This window comes from Pezoporus wallicus, unplaced genomic scaffold (genome assembly GCF_028554395.1).
Source record: "Pezoporus wallicus isolate ANWC-B61680 ecotype Strahan unplaced genomic scaffold, APGP_CSIRO_Pwel_v1 contig_2871, whole genome shotgun sequence".
NCBI lineage: Eukaryota > Metazoa > Chordata > Aves > Psittaciformes > Psittacidae > Pezoporus > Pezoporus wallicus.
Window position 1 is genome coordinate 3,914,704 of NW_026640775.1, and position 15,707 is coordinate 3,930,410.

The 15,707-nt window shown below is 39.0% G+C and overlaps 1 protein-coding gene across 5 annotated transcripts in view; it reads right to left on the bottom strand.

Annotated features, from left to right (window-relative positions):
- Positions 1-473: 473 nt before the first annotated feature.
- The window catches only part of TXNRD1 (thioredoxin reductase 1), a 36,989-nt gene continuing 21,755 nt past the window's right edge, over positions 474-15,707 (bottom strand). For all 5 annotated transcript variants that reach the window (XM_057420560.1, XM_057420564.1, XM_057420562.1 and 2 more), the window contains 6 exons: positions 14,269-14,345; positions 12,435-12,591; positions 9,548-9,655; positions 7,644-7,739; positions 5,340-5,474; positions 474-2,146 (listed from right to left, as the gene is read on the bottom strand). In XM_057420560.1, coding sequence (XP_057276543.1) covers positions 2,084-2,146; positions 5,340-5,474; positions 7,644-7,739; positions 9,548-9,655; positions 12,435-12,591; positions 14,269-14,345 — 636 coding nt within the window. In that variant the 3' untranslated portion in view covers positions 474-2,083. The remainder of the gene's footprint in view (positions 2,147-5,339; positions 5,475-7,643; positions 7,740-9,547; positions 9,656-12,434; positions 12,592-14,268; positions 14,346-15,707) is intronic.

A 15,707-nucleotide genomic window follows, 5' to 3' on the forward strand; every position in this document is an offset into this window, starting at 1 on the left:
CCAGGGCGAAAACACATGTTATTAATGATGACGTGACCCACAGGAATGGATACATGTGGGTCCAACCTTGCAAAGCCAAGCTCATACACGTCTTCAATCCCTACACTCCAGGATCTGACTTGCCTACAGGCTTGTTTGGAAATGCTGCTATCCACGTGCTTGAATTAGAGCAGCTACTCAAACAGCTCAGGAACCCCTGGGTATCCAGAAGTTACACAGATGGCAGCCACTGCAAACAGTGGAAGGCCGGTTTCCTGATTATTTTCCTGTTGTTAAGTATGCCCTTTTCAAATGTTTAACATACAAAAATAAAGGACATAACATAACCCCAAACCCTGCTTCTCAGAAATACCTACCTTTAAAATCCAGTGCAGCTGGGTTTATTAAGGTGTCCTCTTCTGGCCTTTAAAAACAAAAGCTGGCTTGCTGACACCTGCTTTCTTTGCTTGGAAAAGGCATCAAAATGAGCATCTGTTTGTGCAAATACTCAATTTATTTAAGAAACTGGCCAGAAAACTGCTACCACAGACCATTCTTGATAACATACAAAACACGTTTAACAATCCTTCAGTTATGCATGAGTTTATAAAAATAACTTACAAGACGATTCTCAAAATCTCAGTAGAAATACATGAATTCATTAACCAGGTAAAAATTTCAGCATAAGGCATTCTGCCCAGAGGGCCAGAGAGCTCACCCTCTATTTACACCGCCTGCATTACTAAACTCCTGAGAACCATTTAACAAAAGTAACCCAAACCTTTCTGCTAAAAAAAGAGGGAAATGAAAGACCAGATCAATAAGCTCATTCATTTCCATTACAGAGAGACATTTTTACCATTTCTTAATAAATATGTATGCAAGTTTATCCAACACAGGAGGAACATTCAGGAATCTGTTCTTTCCGATGGAAACCTGTTTTGAAAGTATTTTCTTAAATATAAATCAAAACACAAATGGAACTAAACACAGCTTTTAGGCCGTATCTACATAGAAGATTTTTCACTACAGGTTTCTGGAGGTTGGGTGGGAGGTTTGCTTGTTTGTTTGCTTTGGGGAGTGTTCTTTGGTTCATTGTTCTAATTCTACTGGCCCACTAATCTGAGGGGAAGTCTCAATACTGCTGTGTGCAAAGTGGCCAATTTAGACCTGGAATGGTGTGACATACGACAGCTCACCCAGAAAGGAAGGGCTTATTCAGATTTAGTAAAGTTTGCACGGAGCTCTTGGAAGCACAATTCATTCCACACTGGAATTGTGTCAGTTCCAAACTGGATTAATTATAATCACATAAGCTGCAAGATAAAGCTAAGAAGATAGTGTCTGTGTTAAATGCACGGTTGCTATTTCCAGAGGGAAAAAGGGCAACTTTCTGTATAATGCAGCCATAGTAAAAAGTAATTTCCTTCCTCACTAAGGAGAACATTTTCACAAATAAATAACTCTAAAATAAAAAGTCACAACTGAGTCAGTTCGAAGCCAAGAAATACGTTATTCTAAAAGGCACTAAAGTATCTTCCAAAGATATTTTCTTCCACAGGATCAAACATGTAGATACAACTTCCCCTCCACAAGCATGTAAGCTGGTAAAATGCATGCTCATGAGGAGACCTTGCAACTGCTGTGTTATAACCTAAGTACACAGAGGCACTATACAACTATCTGAAGTTGTGGTCATTTTCTTGAGTCCAGAAGTTCTTTGTTCAAGTAAGAAACTAGAGAGGAATAAAATCAAACCAAAACAGTTGTGGTCCAGCTGTGCTAGCAGTTGTTCCATCACTGCCCACCAGACAATGCAGGCTTCAGGCTGTGACTTCATGAAAGCATTTAAATGCTCTGCTAAGCATCAGCTTGGCAGTCAATACTCCCATTGCCTTGCTAATTGCCAGCCGATCACCGCAAGTGCCCAACTCCCACAGTGCTCTTCTCCTTTGGATGATGCTCTGCTCAAGATCTACACATTTCCACAGGAATGCCTAAGGACAACTTCTTCCAAAACCTTTCTTCTGAATTGCACAAGTCAAGTCAGACACTGCGATGAAAGCCAGCCTCTGGCAATAACAAGAATGGGAGGTCTTTAACCTCAGCATCCAGACAAAAGGGTATTTTCACCAGAACGCTTAGTCACGGTCAGCGTGGTGAATATCTGAAGAGAAAAAAAAATAAAGAGAAGACTTTTAGTATGGTTAAAATTAATCCTTTTTTGGAAGATCAACTTGCACTTAATGCTCAAAGTCACTGTCATTTCTTAAGGTAATAAAAAAAGAACAAACCCCACACATTTAGACTCCTTGCCGCTGAAAAGCAAACATACAAATACCCTTTCTTCTCTCAATTTACTTTATGGCCTTCCTGTTACAGTAGAAAAGAAAGAATTAAGAAAATCACATGGCTTTATACCACCTTTTGTTTTAATGCTCCTAAGTTTTTACAGTGGGAATGAGCTCAGAACTAATAAACTTCACTCTTTACACCTAATGAGTAAATGTCTTTATGTCTCAAAGATAACTAATTTGGGAAAGTGAAGTTAACCCAAGGCTACAGCATTTGGAGAGAACATAAATTTTGCCTCTGTACCTTTCTAGATATTACAGAAATGTGAAACTGATTGCTGATGTAGGTATTATGTCTGGGATCTGTATCCTCTTTATAACAGCTAAGAAAACACTCAGTAAATCTATCTGTGAAAAGTCCAATCTTTACTGCTTTCAAGTCACATTAAAGAAAACAACATATTCAGGAATAATTATTGTAAAATTGAAAGGTATCAAAATTCAAGAAGAAGAATTCTATGAGAACTCGTTTAATATTAGAACTTTACCATGCGAATAATTGCATAGCTTTGCATAGATATAATATAGAAAGGAAAATAGGAAATCAAAACCACTTCTATCTAAATGGTTCAAAGTTGCAATAATTAGCTATCATTAAAGCTATCAGGAAGAATAAACTTAACACAGAATGAAGTACATACACATTTCAGTTATGCAAATACCACTGATGTATCTAAAGATAATGGGTATCTGAAAGCCCTACAGTTCTCCAAGTAGAAGCTTTGCTGCAGTAAGGCTGCTAGCAGCTCTTCAGAGAGCATCAATAAATGATATACCTATTTCACTTTCTATAAGCAGGTAAAGCACTATGCACTAATAAGGAAGACAAATGCATGTCTAATATACATGGGAGAACAACAGCAATATATTCAAACTATACTGCATAGCTTGAGACAGCGTTTCTAACTCCAGTTCTGATCCACAGACTGACAATGTATGGGAACCCCCATTTATTATTATTTCACTCTGAAAGACAAAGATTAAAAAGTGCAAAATTGATCTGCTTTATTCTTGGCCTGACTGTAAGTTTTGGGTGTGTTAGCCAGTCCCAAGTGCCTGCAGGAACCATACAGCTCCCTAACTCTAGGAAGTCAGCTGGTAGTAACTTTGTAATTACTGGAAACATGAGGGTTTTAACAGATTTTGTTAGTTATTCAAATGAAGACAAAACCTTAGATCCAATGGGTGGAAAGCCATCATTAGCTAACTTGAAGAATCATCCCAGCTTTCAGAAGACACTTTCTCTTCATCACAGATGGTCGATTATATATGCCTGTATTTCAAGCAGCGCAGTACAGCCAAGGCTGAGAGGTAGTTCTCTGCAAGGCTGAGCTCCTACCAACTCTGTGCTTACAGTTATTTGTACTTTACCTTGCAAAAAATTCTATTCAGAACTCACTATCTGCAGAATAAAATGCTGGTCAAATAAAAGAAGTGAAATCTGGATCCAATTTGTAAGCAGTGAGGAAAGGGACTCTCAAGTCTTACAGTCTTCTTCTAGTTGAATAATACCATGTTTCACAGGAGACTTTGTGCAACAAATTAGTACTTATGCTAGTGAAGATGTCAGCATTTGACCCTGAAACACTCTCCCTTTCCTGCTCAGATCAGACTTCCTCTTCCTTAGCTTTTACATGGCCTCAAGATAAAAATAATGCTGGTAATACTCATCATTCTATTAATCCAGATACGTGCAATCCTCACAGATTCCAAACAATGGAAAAGCATTTTTTAAAATCAAAGAATACCATGTTGCACTTTGATTTTTTGTTTACTGCTTGAGAGATTAAATTAAGTAACAGGCATAAAAAAACCTTTTGAAAACTGGCACTAAAAAATGATCGCTGTTCCCTGGAGCTTTTAAACAGCCTATTTCTCCTGAGCCAATTTCTTCCTCCCCCACTCAAACAAATATGATTATCTGAAATTACCTCCCTAAATTATGTCTAATCATCATTCTATTCAGTTTCAATTTTAGCAGCTCAGATGTCCAGAATAAATTATGACTATCATCCTCCCTTCACGCTGCATATGCTAATATCCCACTTGAGTTCACAGGTTTGAATGCCTCCCTCAGAGTTCCCCCTACTAATGTAAGGACCTGCTACCCCTCTTCAAGGGCTTCTAAGAACGCCATTAGATGATACTACAGAAAAAAACCCACAAAACAGAATCTATACTGTGGATGCTTCAAAGATGATTCAGATTGTTAGCAGTCCATTCCATTAATACAGTTCATATTCTACTGCTTATACTGTATCACTTTGAAAGACAAGAGAAGCGGACTTCACTTCTGCAGAGCAGCATCCTGGTGAAATCTTGCAATGCTCTGTAGCTAACACAGAGATTCTGTACAGAGATGTACAAAGGTCATAAACGGTTTGCAGGGATCCTCAGCTAATATAAACTGGTCCTAATGCTACTAGTGTCAGTGGAGCACCTCTGACTGACACCTGGGAGAAGTTGTCCCACACCCACTTCAGAAAATTAAGCTCTTCAGGAATGAGGAACAGCAAGATAAACACAAGAAGAAATGTTTTTGTGTGGCCTCATGTCTTCACTTCAAAAGTAAAGGAGAGATCTTTAAAAGGGCAGAGTAGAAAAACTGTCCCCTTCCATAGCACCAGTTTGTAAGCCTATTTTGAGCACACATATCTAAAAAAATTAGCTCTGACAACCACTCTAACTGAAAAGTATTTAAAGCCCTCAAAAATGGATCTTTGAGTGGAAGGAAAATTCTGTACTTCCCAGCAGAGAGCGCACTGGATTAGGGAGACCATAAACATCTCAAATGAACACAGCATCAAAAAAAAGTTTAAAACAATCCCAGATTAAACCCAAATGTTAGATTTCTAAATATTAAAACCAGATCCTTTCCTGTCTTTACCTCTCCCCTGCCTTCCCCCAGACTGGGAATTCTTTAACAAAGTTCTGCTATTCAGATTTCCAGCACCTTATTCCAGAACACTAGAAAAGCTGGGCTATGAGGTGACTTCATATACCCACCTCTGCACAAACGGGATGAATTCCTATGGTGCTGTCCAGCTGTTCTTTTGTTATCCCACATTTCATAGCAGCTGCAAACCCTTGGGTGACTTCTCCAGCATTTGGACCAAGGACATGGAAACCAATGACTCTCTCCTAAATATCAAAGGTAATAAAATACAAGCACAGTCATGCATTCAGTTCTCTTTAGACAACATGTAAGGTTTTCTTACTCGGGACTATATAATTTAAACAGCTCACAAAACATATCACAAATTAATGTAACCACACAAATGTGAACTATCAATTATTAGCACCAACAGATGGGAAATTGTGGGTATAATTTTGTTCTCTGAAAAGATTCAACTGAGAATCACCAACCAGCCTCCTTACAAAGTTTTGTGCAGAGGTCCTCCATTTACATCAGTGGCATACAAATTAAACACACACCATGTTCTATGCTTCATTATTGTGCATGTCCAAATTGCAAACCTGCATTTACATTACAATTTACAAACCTGCAATTCCACGCATTCCCACAAGCTGCTTGCCTAAGTATGGATGAGCACTTTGCATAAAGGTTTGCAACAACAGGGCCTATGCTAGGTGTGTATCTACTGAAGAACTTTCAATCTGACAGGTGCTTATAGGAAAAGGCCACAAGCTGAAGTTCTGGGTAACCAGATGTGGCAAGAACTGCATTGTAACTAAACTGATGTTTGCCCTGTGTTCGCTGCCATTAGGAGATAATGTACGTAGAGACTGGCAAAACGAACTGAAAGACATCTATTCCATTACAAGGAAGATACTGTTACTTCACACTTCTCATATCTATATCATTGTTAGATTGAAAAATACATCAAATTGCATGTATATCCTCAGCAAACACTCAGCAGAACAAGCTGCACTGACTTGACCTGCTTTTCTTAAAGAAAAGCTTGCTTCTCTGAGAAAATCAAGTGCCTCTTAACAAATGCCAACTGCTGTGGGCTTTAGTGGCTTTCAGAGCATTAATCAGATTTTGCTGCGTAGAGATGTAGCCCAGTTGGGTATCAAGAGTTATCTGCTCTTCCCACTAAACATTACATGCAAGAGAGTGTGGATATTCAGTACACTGAAAGGTTATTTTTCTTTCAGTAAGCCTGAGGAATGAGATTTACCACAGAGCTTACTTTAATAGGAAGAGCTGTAATTAGGAAATAACTAAAATGGAATTATCCTTATTTTCCTTTAAAAATATAGACATGTAAAAATGAAACCAAGGCAATGAAACCGAGGTAACTGAAGTTTCAAACAGTTACTGAACTATTTTTCATTCAGGGTAACTTTCAATTCTATCCCTATATGTTTAAACATGTTCCCAATTCTCAGGACAAGAAATGGAAACAAATTAATGGAACACTTTAAATCACTGTTAAACCTTTCATTTTCTTCAGTAACTTTGAATTAGGAATACAAACATGGGTTGCAGACTACTCCAGAAAGAGGACATGGGCAAATCAGACAGGTTTGAAAATCTTACAAAATGGTCACATGCTGCTTAGAAGGACTGCAGGAAGATAAACGTGTATCTAACGATAAAAAAAACCACCATAAAAATAGGTAAAATAGATCAAAATCTTTTAGGACTGATAACTCTAGGCCACTATCTTAACAGGAATACATTTTATCATCAAATTATGCTTCACAGTAACTCATATGATTAAAATCAACTGAATTTTTATTAAGAAGATGATGATCGTTCAGAGAGAGGCATACCAATTCTTTTAACCAATTAGTGATTTTGCTTGTGCTTCAGCAGGTATTGTACATTTCCACTGCCAGGAAATCTTATGCTAGTCCAAGGATAATCCTGGCATTATCACCTTCAATGAGATTTGTGCAGGCAAGATATATTAATCCTGTTAGAATGAGCTCAAGAGTTTTATAGATACGTGTGGATTTGCAGAGGTTACAAGTTGTGATAGCTTCCGAGAGACCTCAATTTCAGAATCTCCCAGACAAGAATGTTCCAGTTTGGGGAGGGAGAGTAAGATAAACCGATAAAACTTCTAAGCATTTTTACATGAAATGATTCACTCAATTTAAAAGCTAATGAACCATCTTAGACATATTTCTTATTTTACACATGTGGAATAAGCAAAGGCAGAATTTTGTTTTACTAATGGTCATTTTTGTATCAACAATATTTATTATATCTCAAAAGGTAGGAAAAATTAAATTCATGTTAATTTGTTTAAAATAACCTATTTATAGCTGTGATGCCAAGAGTCCCTATGATGAACACATAGCTGCTCTTTTCCTTGGAATGAAAGATGCACTTACACTGTCTTGAATATTGCAAATTATCTTTGCGTAGCATTTGTTGTTGTCTCTGGATGGCACGGTCCATTCCAGTGGCCAGAAGTGACTATGGTACACCTGTAAATACAACACAGGTTAGAAAAACAGTTGAGTAATTTCACAGAAGAGAACAGGATCTTCCAAAACCTGCCAGATTATCTTAAATAATGAGCCATGCACATAGCATTTGGAGTGTCTGACATCAGGGTGAGACTCTTCCGCCTTGATGAATGAGAAAGGAAGTCTCTACGTAACAGGCACTAATGTCATCCAATAATTAAAAAAGAAGAAAAAAGCCATAAGCATATTAGACTTCCAGGATGCAGTTCATCACGCTCTCATTAAACTAGACAATGACAAGCTTTCCTCACAGAAGGCTGTATTGTGTCTGCTTCTACTCAGAACAAAGGCAAAGATATTTCTCAGAGCAGAAAAAGGGAAGAAATAGCCTCCAACCTGGGTTTAGGACAGATGAGATTATATATCAGTGCAAAATGGAAAGCACATTAGGAAAACACCACCACATATTCCTGTCTGCCCCAAAAAGCATCACTGGACAGATTCATAACTGCAGATAAGTCTGCTCGCCCAGCTGTACAGCATGTATCTCAGAAAATGAAGGGGTGTTTTAAGGCACAGTTCTACCTGGAACTCCCAATAGCTCTCACTATAAGCTAATCTCAAATTGATTACTATTTGAAATTAGTTTTTAATTGTTCACAATTCCAGTAAAAAATATGTTCCTTCACAAAGTAGCAGAGCCAGTTCAACGTTTTTCCTCATTAATGGGTTACAAAGCATTCATATAAACATCACTATCTGAAACTGAAATTCATCAAGTCTGAATGACAGATGCAACTCGAAAATCTTACTGAAGCTTGCAAAAGCCAATATGGTGACATGATAAAAAGGTCAGAATAAACTGAGTAAGTTCTTAACCCTCTCTTAGACACAAATGCTTCTGGATGCACATTTCGTAAAACGGCTTTGGAAATTCAAAGTGCGTTTTCTACAGCGGAGCCTTGTGTTTCACAATGTAACAGCTAAGAATTTGACTTGATTACAAAAATTTGAATGGGTATATACAAACTTTGTGGGCAGGAAAGAATTCAAGCCTTTGCCCTGTAGTCAGGTTAATGGTACTTGACACACTGTCATATCCACACTGCAATTCAAAAAACGTAATTGACAAAGCTAAGAGAGAAACAAGTTCTCAGCTTCATGAACCACAACTTATCTGTGTATTTCCCCAAATAATTCTCCCCAGGTGATCTCCACGGAGCACAACATTTCAGTTTGTTGTCAAGACTCCCTCTCCTCATGCTTTCTGTAATTTCTGTACAGTGCTTTGTAAGAACAGCCTCAGGCACTAAGTGCTTACATACACCTAATTTCACTCTTGACCAGCAATCCCAGTGAATTAGAAGGGATTACTCATGTGAGCAAAATTAAGCACATACCTCCCTGTATAGTCAAACAGGAAAAATTAGCATAACACTTGGCTTTAAAAAACTAAAAATCACCATGGCAAGGAATTTGCCACACTGTAGCTACAAAAAGCTCCATCCACTTTGACATTAAAACCAATGCATTGCTTCCAGCACATACACAGCTTTAATTTGTCCTTAAGTATCTGCAGACACAAAGAAACTGCCTTCTATTTTTAAACCAAATATTCCACCTTCAAACCCTGTTTGCTAAAAATGGAACATATTTGCAATTAGAGCCATCGGAATTGGGGACTATTTTTACTACACAGGAAGATAAAAATGTACCTAGTCACCTCCTGGCTTACATCAGAGCACAGAATGCTGTTTAAATTGACTCGACGTTATTTTAAATTACAAATTGAGAACTTCAAATCCAGATGAATCTAAGGCATTTACCTCAATGTTCTCCTCCCCAAACTTCTCCACCGCAGCCTCTTCAGAATACCCGCATGCTCCATACTCCAAAGGAGTGAATACAGTAGTTGGAACATTCACATAGTCACACTGTGTGGCATTTGAAACAAAACACAACGCAACATCAGTAATAAAATCAGCACACTGGGTAAAAACTCAGCAGCCTGAAAGACAGCAAGGAAAGTTGGATCATTCATAATTCTTAAACAGAAAGACAATTTAAAGCCACACTGACATTAGTATGGATAGACTAAAGGAAGAAAAAATTCAATGCCCTTTTTAAAAACATATCAGATCACAGGTCAAACAGGAGATAAAAAGTAGACTGTTAACTGCTTCTACAAAGCACACTATTTTTAGCTGGAGATGATGCAAAGAAACCACCACCATCCAAAACCCATCATCTTTTATATGAACTGTAGTCTAGGCAATACCAAAGAACAAAAGACATGAACTACAGCTAGCTGGGGGCACAGTGAGAACTAGAGCTGACAGTGTGTTCCCAATCACATACCATGAAAGGCAAACACTGACCCTGACTTCACTGTGGCTTTAGAGTGCTGTAGAGGTTCCTTCTCTGGGCAACCTCTGGGCCTGACCACCCTCACTGTAAAGAAGTTTTCTCTTATGTTTAAAAGGAACTTTGCCGTGTTTTGGTTTTAATCCATGGCCTCCTGTCCTTGCACTTCATACTGTTGGAGAGAGTCTGGCTCCATCTTCTTTACTCTATACCATAAATACACATTGATATAAGAGCCCCAAAGCCACATCTTCTGCAGTGTATAAAAATTCCCAGCTGACTCAGCCTCTCCTCTTAAGTCAGATGCTCCAGTCCCTTAATTATAGTCATGGCCCTTTGCTGGACTTGCCCTGTCCCTCCTGTACTGGGGAGCCCCAAACTGGACAGAGAATGCACACTTGTTTCATCAGAGCCAAGAGGAGGAGTAAAGGTCACTTCACCTCTTCACCTGCTGGCAATGCCCAGGATGTCACTGGCCTTTGCCATGAGGGTACCTTGCTGGCTCATGGTCAACTTGTCGTCCAGGCCTCCCTGAGGCTTCCTCTGCGCAGCTGCTTTCCAGCTGGTGGGTCTCCGGCCTATGCTGGTGCATGGGGTTACACCCCCGCCAGGTGCAGGACTTTGCACATATCCTGTCTGAACTCCCCAGGATTCTTGTCAGCCCATTGCTCCAGCCTGATGAGATCCCTCTGAGCTGCAGCACAAACACTGGCTGCATCATTCATCTACCCCCAGTTTCGTATCATCTGCAAACCTGCTGAAGGCGCACATTGTCTCCTCATCCAAGTCATTAATGAATTAATGAAGATACTAAACAGTACTGGACCAAGTATCCAACCCTGTGGCGTGCCACTAGTGACTGGCCTTCAGCTGGTCTTTATAATGCTGGTCACAGCCTTTTAAACCTGGCAGTTCAGCCAGTTCTTAATGCACCTCACTGCCCACTTATCTCACCTGTACTTCATCAGTTTGTCTACGAGAATGCTGTGGAGACACCGCCAAAAGTCTTTCCCTGAGTCAAAGTAAATAACATCCATTGCTATCCCCATATCCAGCCGATTAGTCAGTCTGCCATAGCAGACTAGCAGGCTGATGAGCTCCATTTCATTTCTAGTAATTTTAAGTTCCACGGATTTGAACTCTAATTACTTCCTTTGTGACTAGGGATCAACTGAGATGCTACTTACTATTCTTTCCCACCTATCTGTAACACTTCATTATGTTTCGTACAATCACCTTTTCCAGAATTGTTACAACAGCAATGTAAGACAGGTTCCTATCTAAGTAATTACTCATTTCTTGGATTTGCAAAGAGATGATGTTTTCTTTGGCAGCATAAGGATTTTCATACCTTGAGAGACAGTTATCTGGCATAAAATGTAAATTAAGACATATCCATAGTATTGCAGCAAGAAAAAAATCTGGCTCCAGCTTAAACTTTGCCTGGCTGACGTAATGACATTAGGCACACTGATGCAGAATTCTGTTAACGCAATACCTGCCAGCCTAAAATAAACAACTCAATCAAGCTCTAAATCTGGCCGACAGCTGAACTTGATATAAATACAGCAGGCTCTAAAAGAAGAAAACCTTTATGCTCATGCCCTCTGGTTATGAAGGTAAAACAAGCTCTCACATCAGTGGTGCCCACATAACAGTTCTTTAAAGGCACTCTCCTCCCAGTATAGTTAAGGTGTAAATGAGTACCCATGTTACTCCCATTTGGACTAGCATAACTTGATTGAAACCTACAATTGGACTGGTATGAAACAAACACTGAATTGATGAATTCAACTTCTCAGGTATAAATACCTGCTGACTTATCGGTACATTTCATTTTCCTTTGTGTCCACATTCAATTATAAGCAGAACTATATACTATATTGAAAATATATGGATGAGAACTGAAAAAAAATAGTGGCAATTACACTGAAGATTAAAAGCATCACAAATCCCCATTGCACTGTATTTAGGGACTGTATGTAGGTTTAGTAGACTGCCTATGAATTAGAGTTAAAGCATTAGTGGGATGGCAATGACTGTTGACGTCTAGGGAAGGTGGTAGAGTTAAAAAAAAGTTAAACGATTTCAGCTAATTTTATTACTCAGAGAAAAATAAAGCCTCTTAATAGGAAAAAAAGAGACTACTGCTTAATCCAGTAAGGTATTAATTTCTTCCTACATAATCAGCAGAACATATCTGCAGCAATATCTTTGCAAGGGGAAAATTAAAGTGATCATCAAAGCTAATCCTTAAAAACCTATTGAGTTTTCCATAAACAAACAGACTTGCACTGCACTTAGAAGTCCTAGGGCAATGACAGCATTTTGTGGCAATTAGGTCCTTACCTTAGTGGTTGCTCCAGCATAAAGCCTTCGAACTAACAATCTCCCTGCCTGGATTGCCACTGGCGTGAGCTCCAGCTTGTCCTGCAGTATATCTCCAATTGCATAGATATATGGCACATTTGTTTGCTCCTTATCGTTGACAGGAATTTTTCCCGTTCTGTAATTTGAATTAACAAGAAAAAAGGTCTAAGTGCTCTGCTGTGAAGACTGGAGGTATAAATAACCTCCAGTTGGGAGTTAGGCCCTATAGCTTTAAGAGAAAGACACGTATCTGAAGCATGAAGACATTCTCAGTCTTACAAACTTGGGCAAGAAATGTAAAGCAGTGCAAATTTGACCAGAACTACAGGAATCTACACACTGGATAAGGCAGTAGCCTGTGAAGTTGCAATTAATCTCCTGAACCAATTCTCTGGTGAGGTATAAATCCTTTCTTCAAACACGCTCTACTATCAGTTGAGCTGTGTACTGGCAACCTTGAGGAACGACAAGAAGACATTCTTCTGCTCGAGCTGTAGGACAAAAGAATTTCTCTACCACTGAAATTCCAGTCCAATAGCTGAAGCAGTTTCTATCAACTTACCCTTCAGGCTTCTACACAAAGACAGGTCAAGCTGTTAGACACCCTACTTAAGAGACAGCCACCAAGCTTTTTAGCTATAAGTGTGCTGACCTAATGGAAGTTTTTAATTATTAATATTAATCATTAATAAATGAGATAGTGCAGTAATCTCTGCAGGAAACATATGTAACAGGGAAACCTAAGCAGACAGGCAGAGAAGCAGTCACATAGTTACATAATGGACCAGTAGCAATTCCTGTATTAAAATTCAACTTCCTCAATTTTGCTCTTGTTAACAAACATATGGTTTATGCTGATAATTTTATAGTTCATTCTATTAAGCTAGTAACAGGTGTCCTGATGTCAGAAAAATGTGTACTGTAATACAAGACAACATGGGTCTGCCAATTCTAAGTGGACCAAAATATCCACTTCAGAACATTTCAACAGCTCCCTTCAGCAACATCAGTCCCTGTGTTCACATATAAGCTGCCCTCTACACTGTTTTTCAATAGACTACCAAATCTAGTTCATGGTTCTGTGTCATCTTTTCTTCAAAGGGAAGATCATCTAGGCCTCACTAGCCTAGAAGATGTTTTAGTTACTATATTGAAAATACTACAGATAGCTCCGCTCTCTGGTGCAACAGCCTCACTACACTGAACATAAAATGCTCCTCTAAAAGAGACAGATAGCTCCCAAAGCTTGCTCTAAGACAAGATATAAACTCCTCCAAAACCTAAAACACATCACAAACTCCAACTGTGAGTTTGAGTAACGCTACTTTGACCTTGTATTTCAAAATAAACATATTTTGCATTTCCTTAAAGTATATGCATTTTCCTTAAAGTATAAACAAACCCCACCACACCAAAAGCCTGTATGAACGAACAGATCTCTGCCACAAGAAACAGTAGAGACAAAAATAAGGAGGTGGGATTATGAGAGCACAAGGAACAACTGACAGATTCTAGAAAGCCCTGTCACTGAAAGAAGCTGAAACTGCCTTGCTAGCCTGGACAGAATGGAACAGACACTTCTAACTCCCAGCATTTAGGAATTAGTATTTCAGTATCAGAAAGGCAAATGTGGCAGTAGTATGGCAGAAAATGCAGCCACCTGCTACGCAGTCTCCTGTCCAAGTCTATGCAAACAGGAAACAAATTTTTCCTCAAAGCATCTGAATGTCTATGCACCAGTACCATTGCACCGGGACCACTGCAACAGTGACACAAGCTCAGCAGTGAATGGTATACGGACATGCGTTCTTACTTTTCATTGATAATCACTCCAACTTTGTCCAAACCAATTTTCCTTGTGCATGCATCTCTTCCAATTGCTAGCAGCACCTGCAAAACAGCAATGCCTGTTACTGAGTTTTTAAAACCTCAAAAGTACATTATTTTCAAGCGGCTATTATTTTCATTATATACTAAGGATTCGCATCTAAGGCTTGGTCACATTAAAGATGAGTATGCTTATGACCCATTGTAAGTTCACAGACTTCAAGACAAGCCACACCAACACCATGACTTAACAATACCAGGTTTTAATGAGAAGATTAAATACAGCCAAAAAGCTTTTCCTGGTAAAATACCCTAAGAGTATTCTAAACAAATTGGTTAGGGTCAGATTCTTTATTTCCTCGAACTTTTATCCCATTGTGGTATTCCAGAACTGGTAACCCCAAAATGCTCTATAAGGAAGGGTCTCTCAGCCAAGTCACTACCAAAGAATATTATCTGTTGAATATTATTTGAACACTGCTCAGAATGATGACAGACCAGGTCAGATTCTTACCCATCCTGTCACCTTGGCTACCTTAACAAGCAAAACGAGTTCTAGCCTACACTATCACAAGGAAAAGTGTTACGTACTTTGCAGTCTTGGACAACTGCACAGGTAACTAAGAACCGCACTGAAGGATTTAGAGATCTGTGTCAAGTCTTTTAGATAACAAAGTATGCCAGATCTTCAGAACTGAAGGTCTTAAATGCATCCAACACAGCTCATGGCTTCTATGAGGAATGACAGCATTTCAGTAAATAATAAACCAGATGTTTCCTTAATGAAAAGGATTTGCTAGCTAAAAAGCTTTCACTACTATGGACCAGGAAAAATAGCACTGCAACACTGCAACAGCACTGCTGTTATTGTAAACTTTCTCATAATACTGGCCCTTAGATGCACTGAAGCATGTCCTTGTTTTAGGACGACTGGTGCTCAGTACAGGTAAATGAGGTCACTGGCACATAGTATTTGCAATCTAAAATCCCAGGCTCACAAACGCTTGTCTTTATGTTTTATGCATATTTCCAAATAGTTTATTTACATTTTACTTTCTTCTTCCTTTCATCATCAAGGCCTATGAGAATGAGTGGGGTGAGGGGTGATGGAAACAGTTGATCAAACTTATAATAACATCCTTGCCTGCTGCAGTTTTACTGTTTCAAAGTGTGCCAGGAAGCTGCCTGACTGACTTGCCACAGGGCCTTAGTTGTTTTAATGAAGATGCTGTGTCAACAAGAGGTCTTAAGAAGACATGATAGCTGTTTGTTTAACTTTTGCATGGACCATTGTTTTGTGCTAACTCTAGAACGTGCTTTAGTTACTATGAAAGCCATTATAAATCATTACTTATGTTTTATGACAAATACCCCACTGGGGAAAAATCCTGCAACTGATTCCACATGACCAAGCTCATCAACACG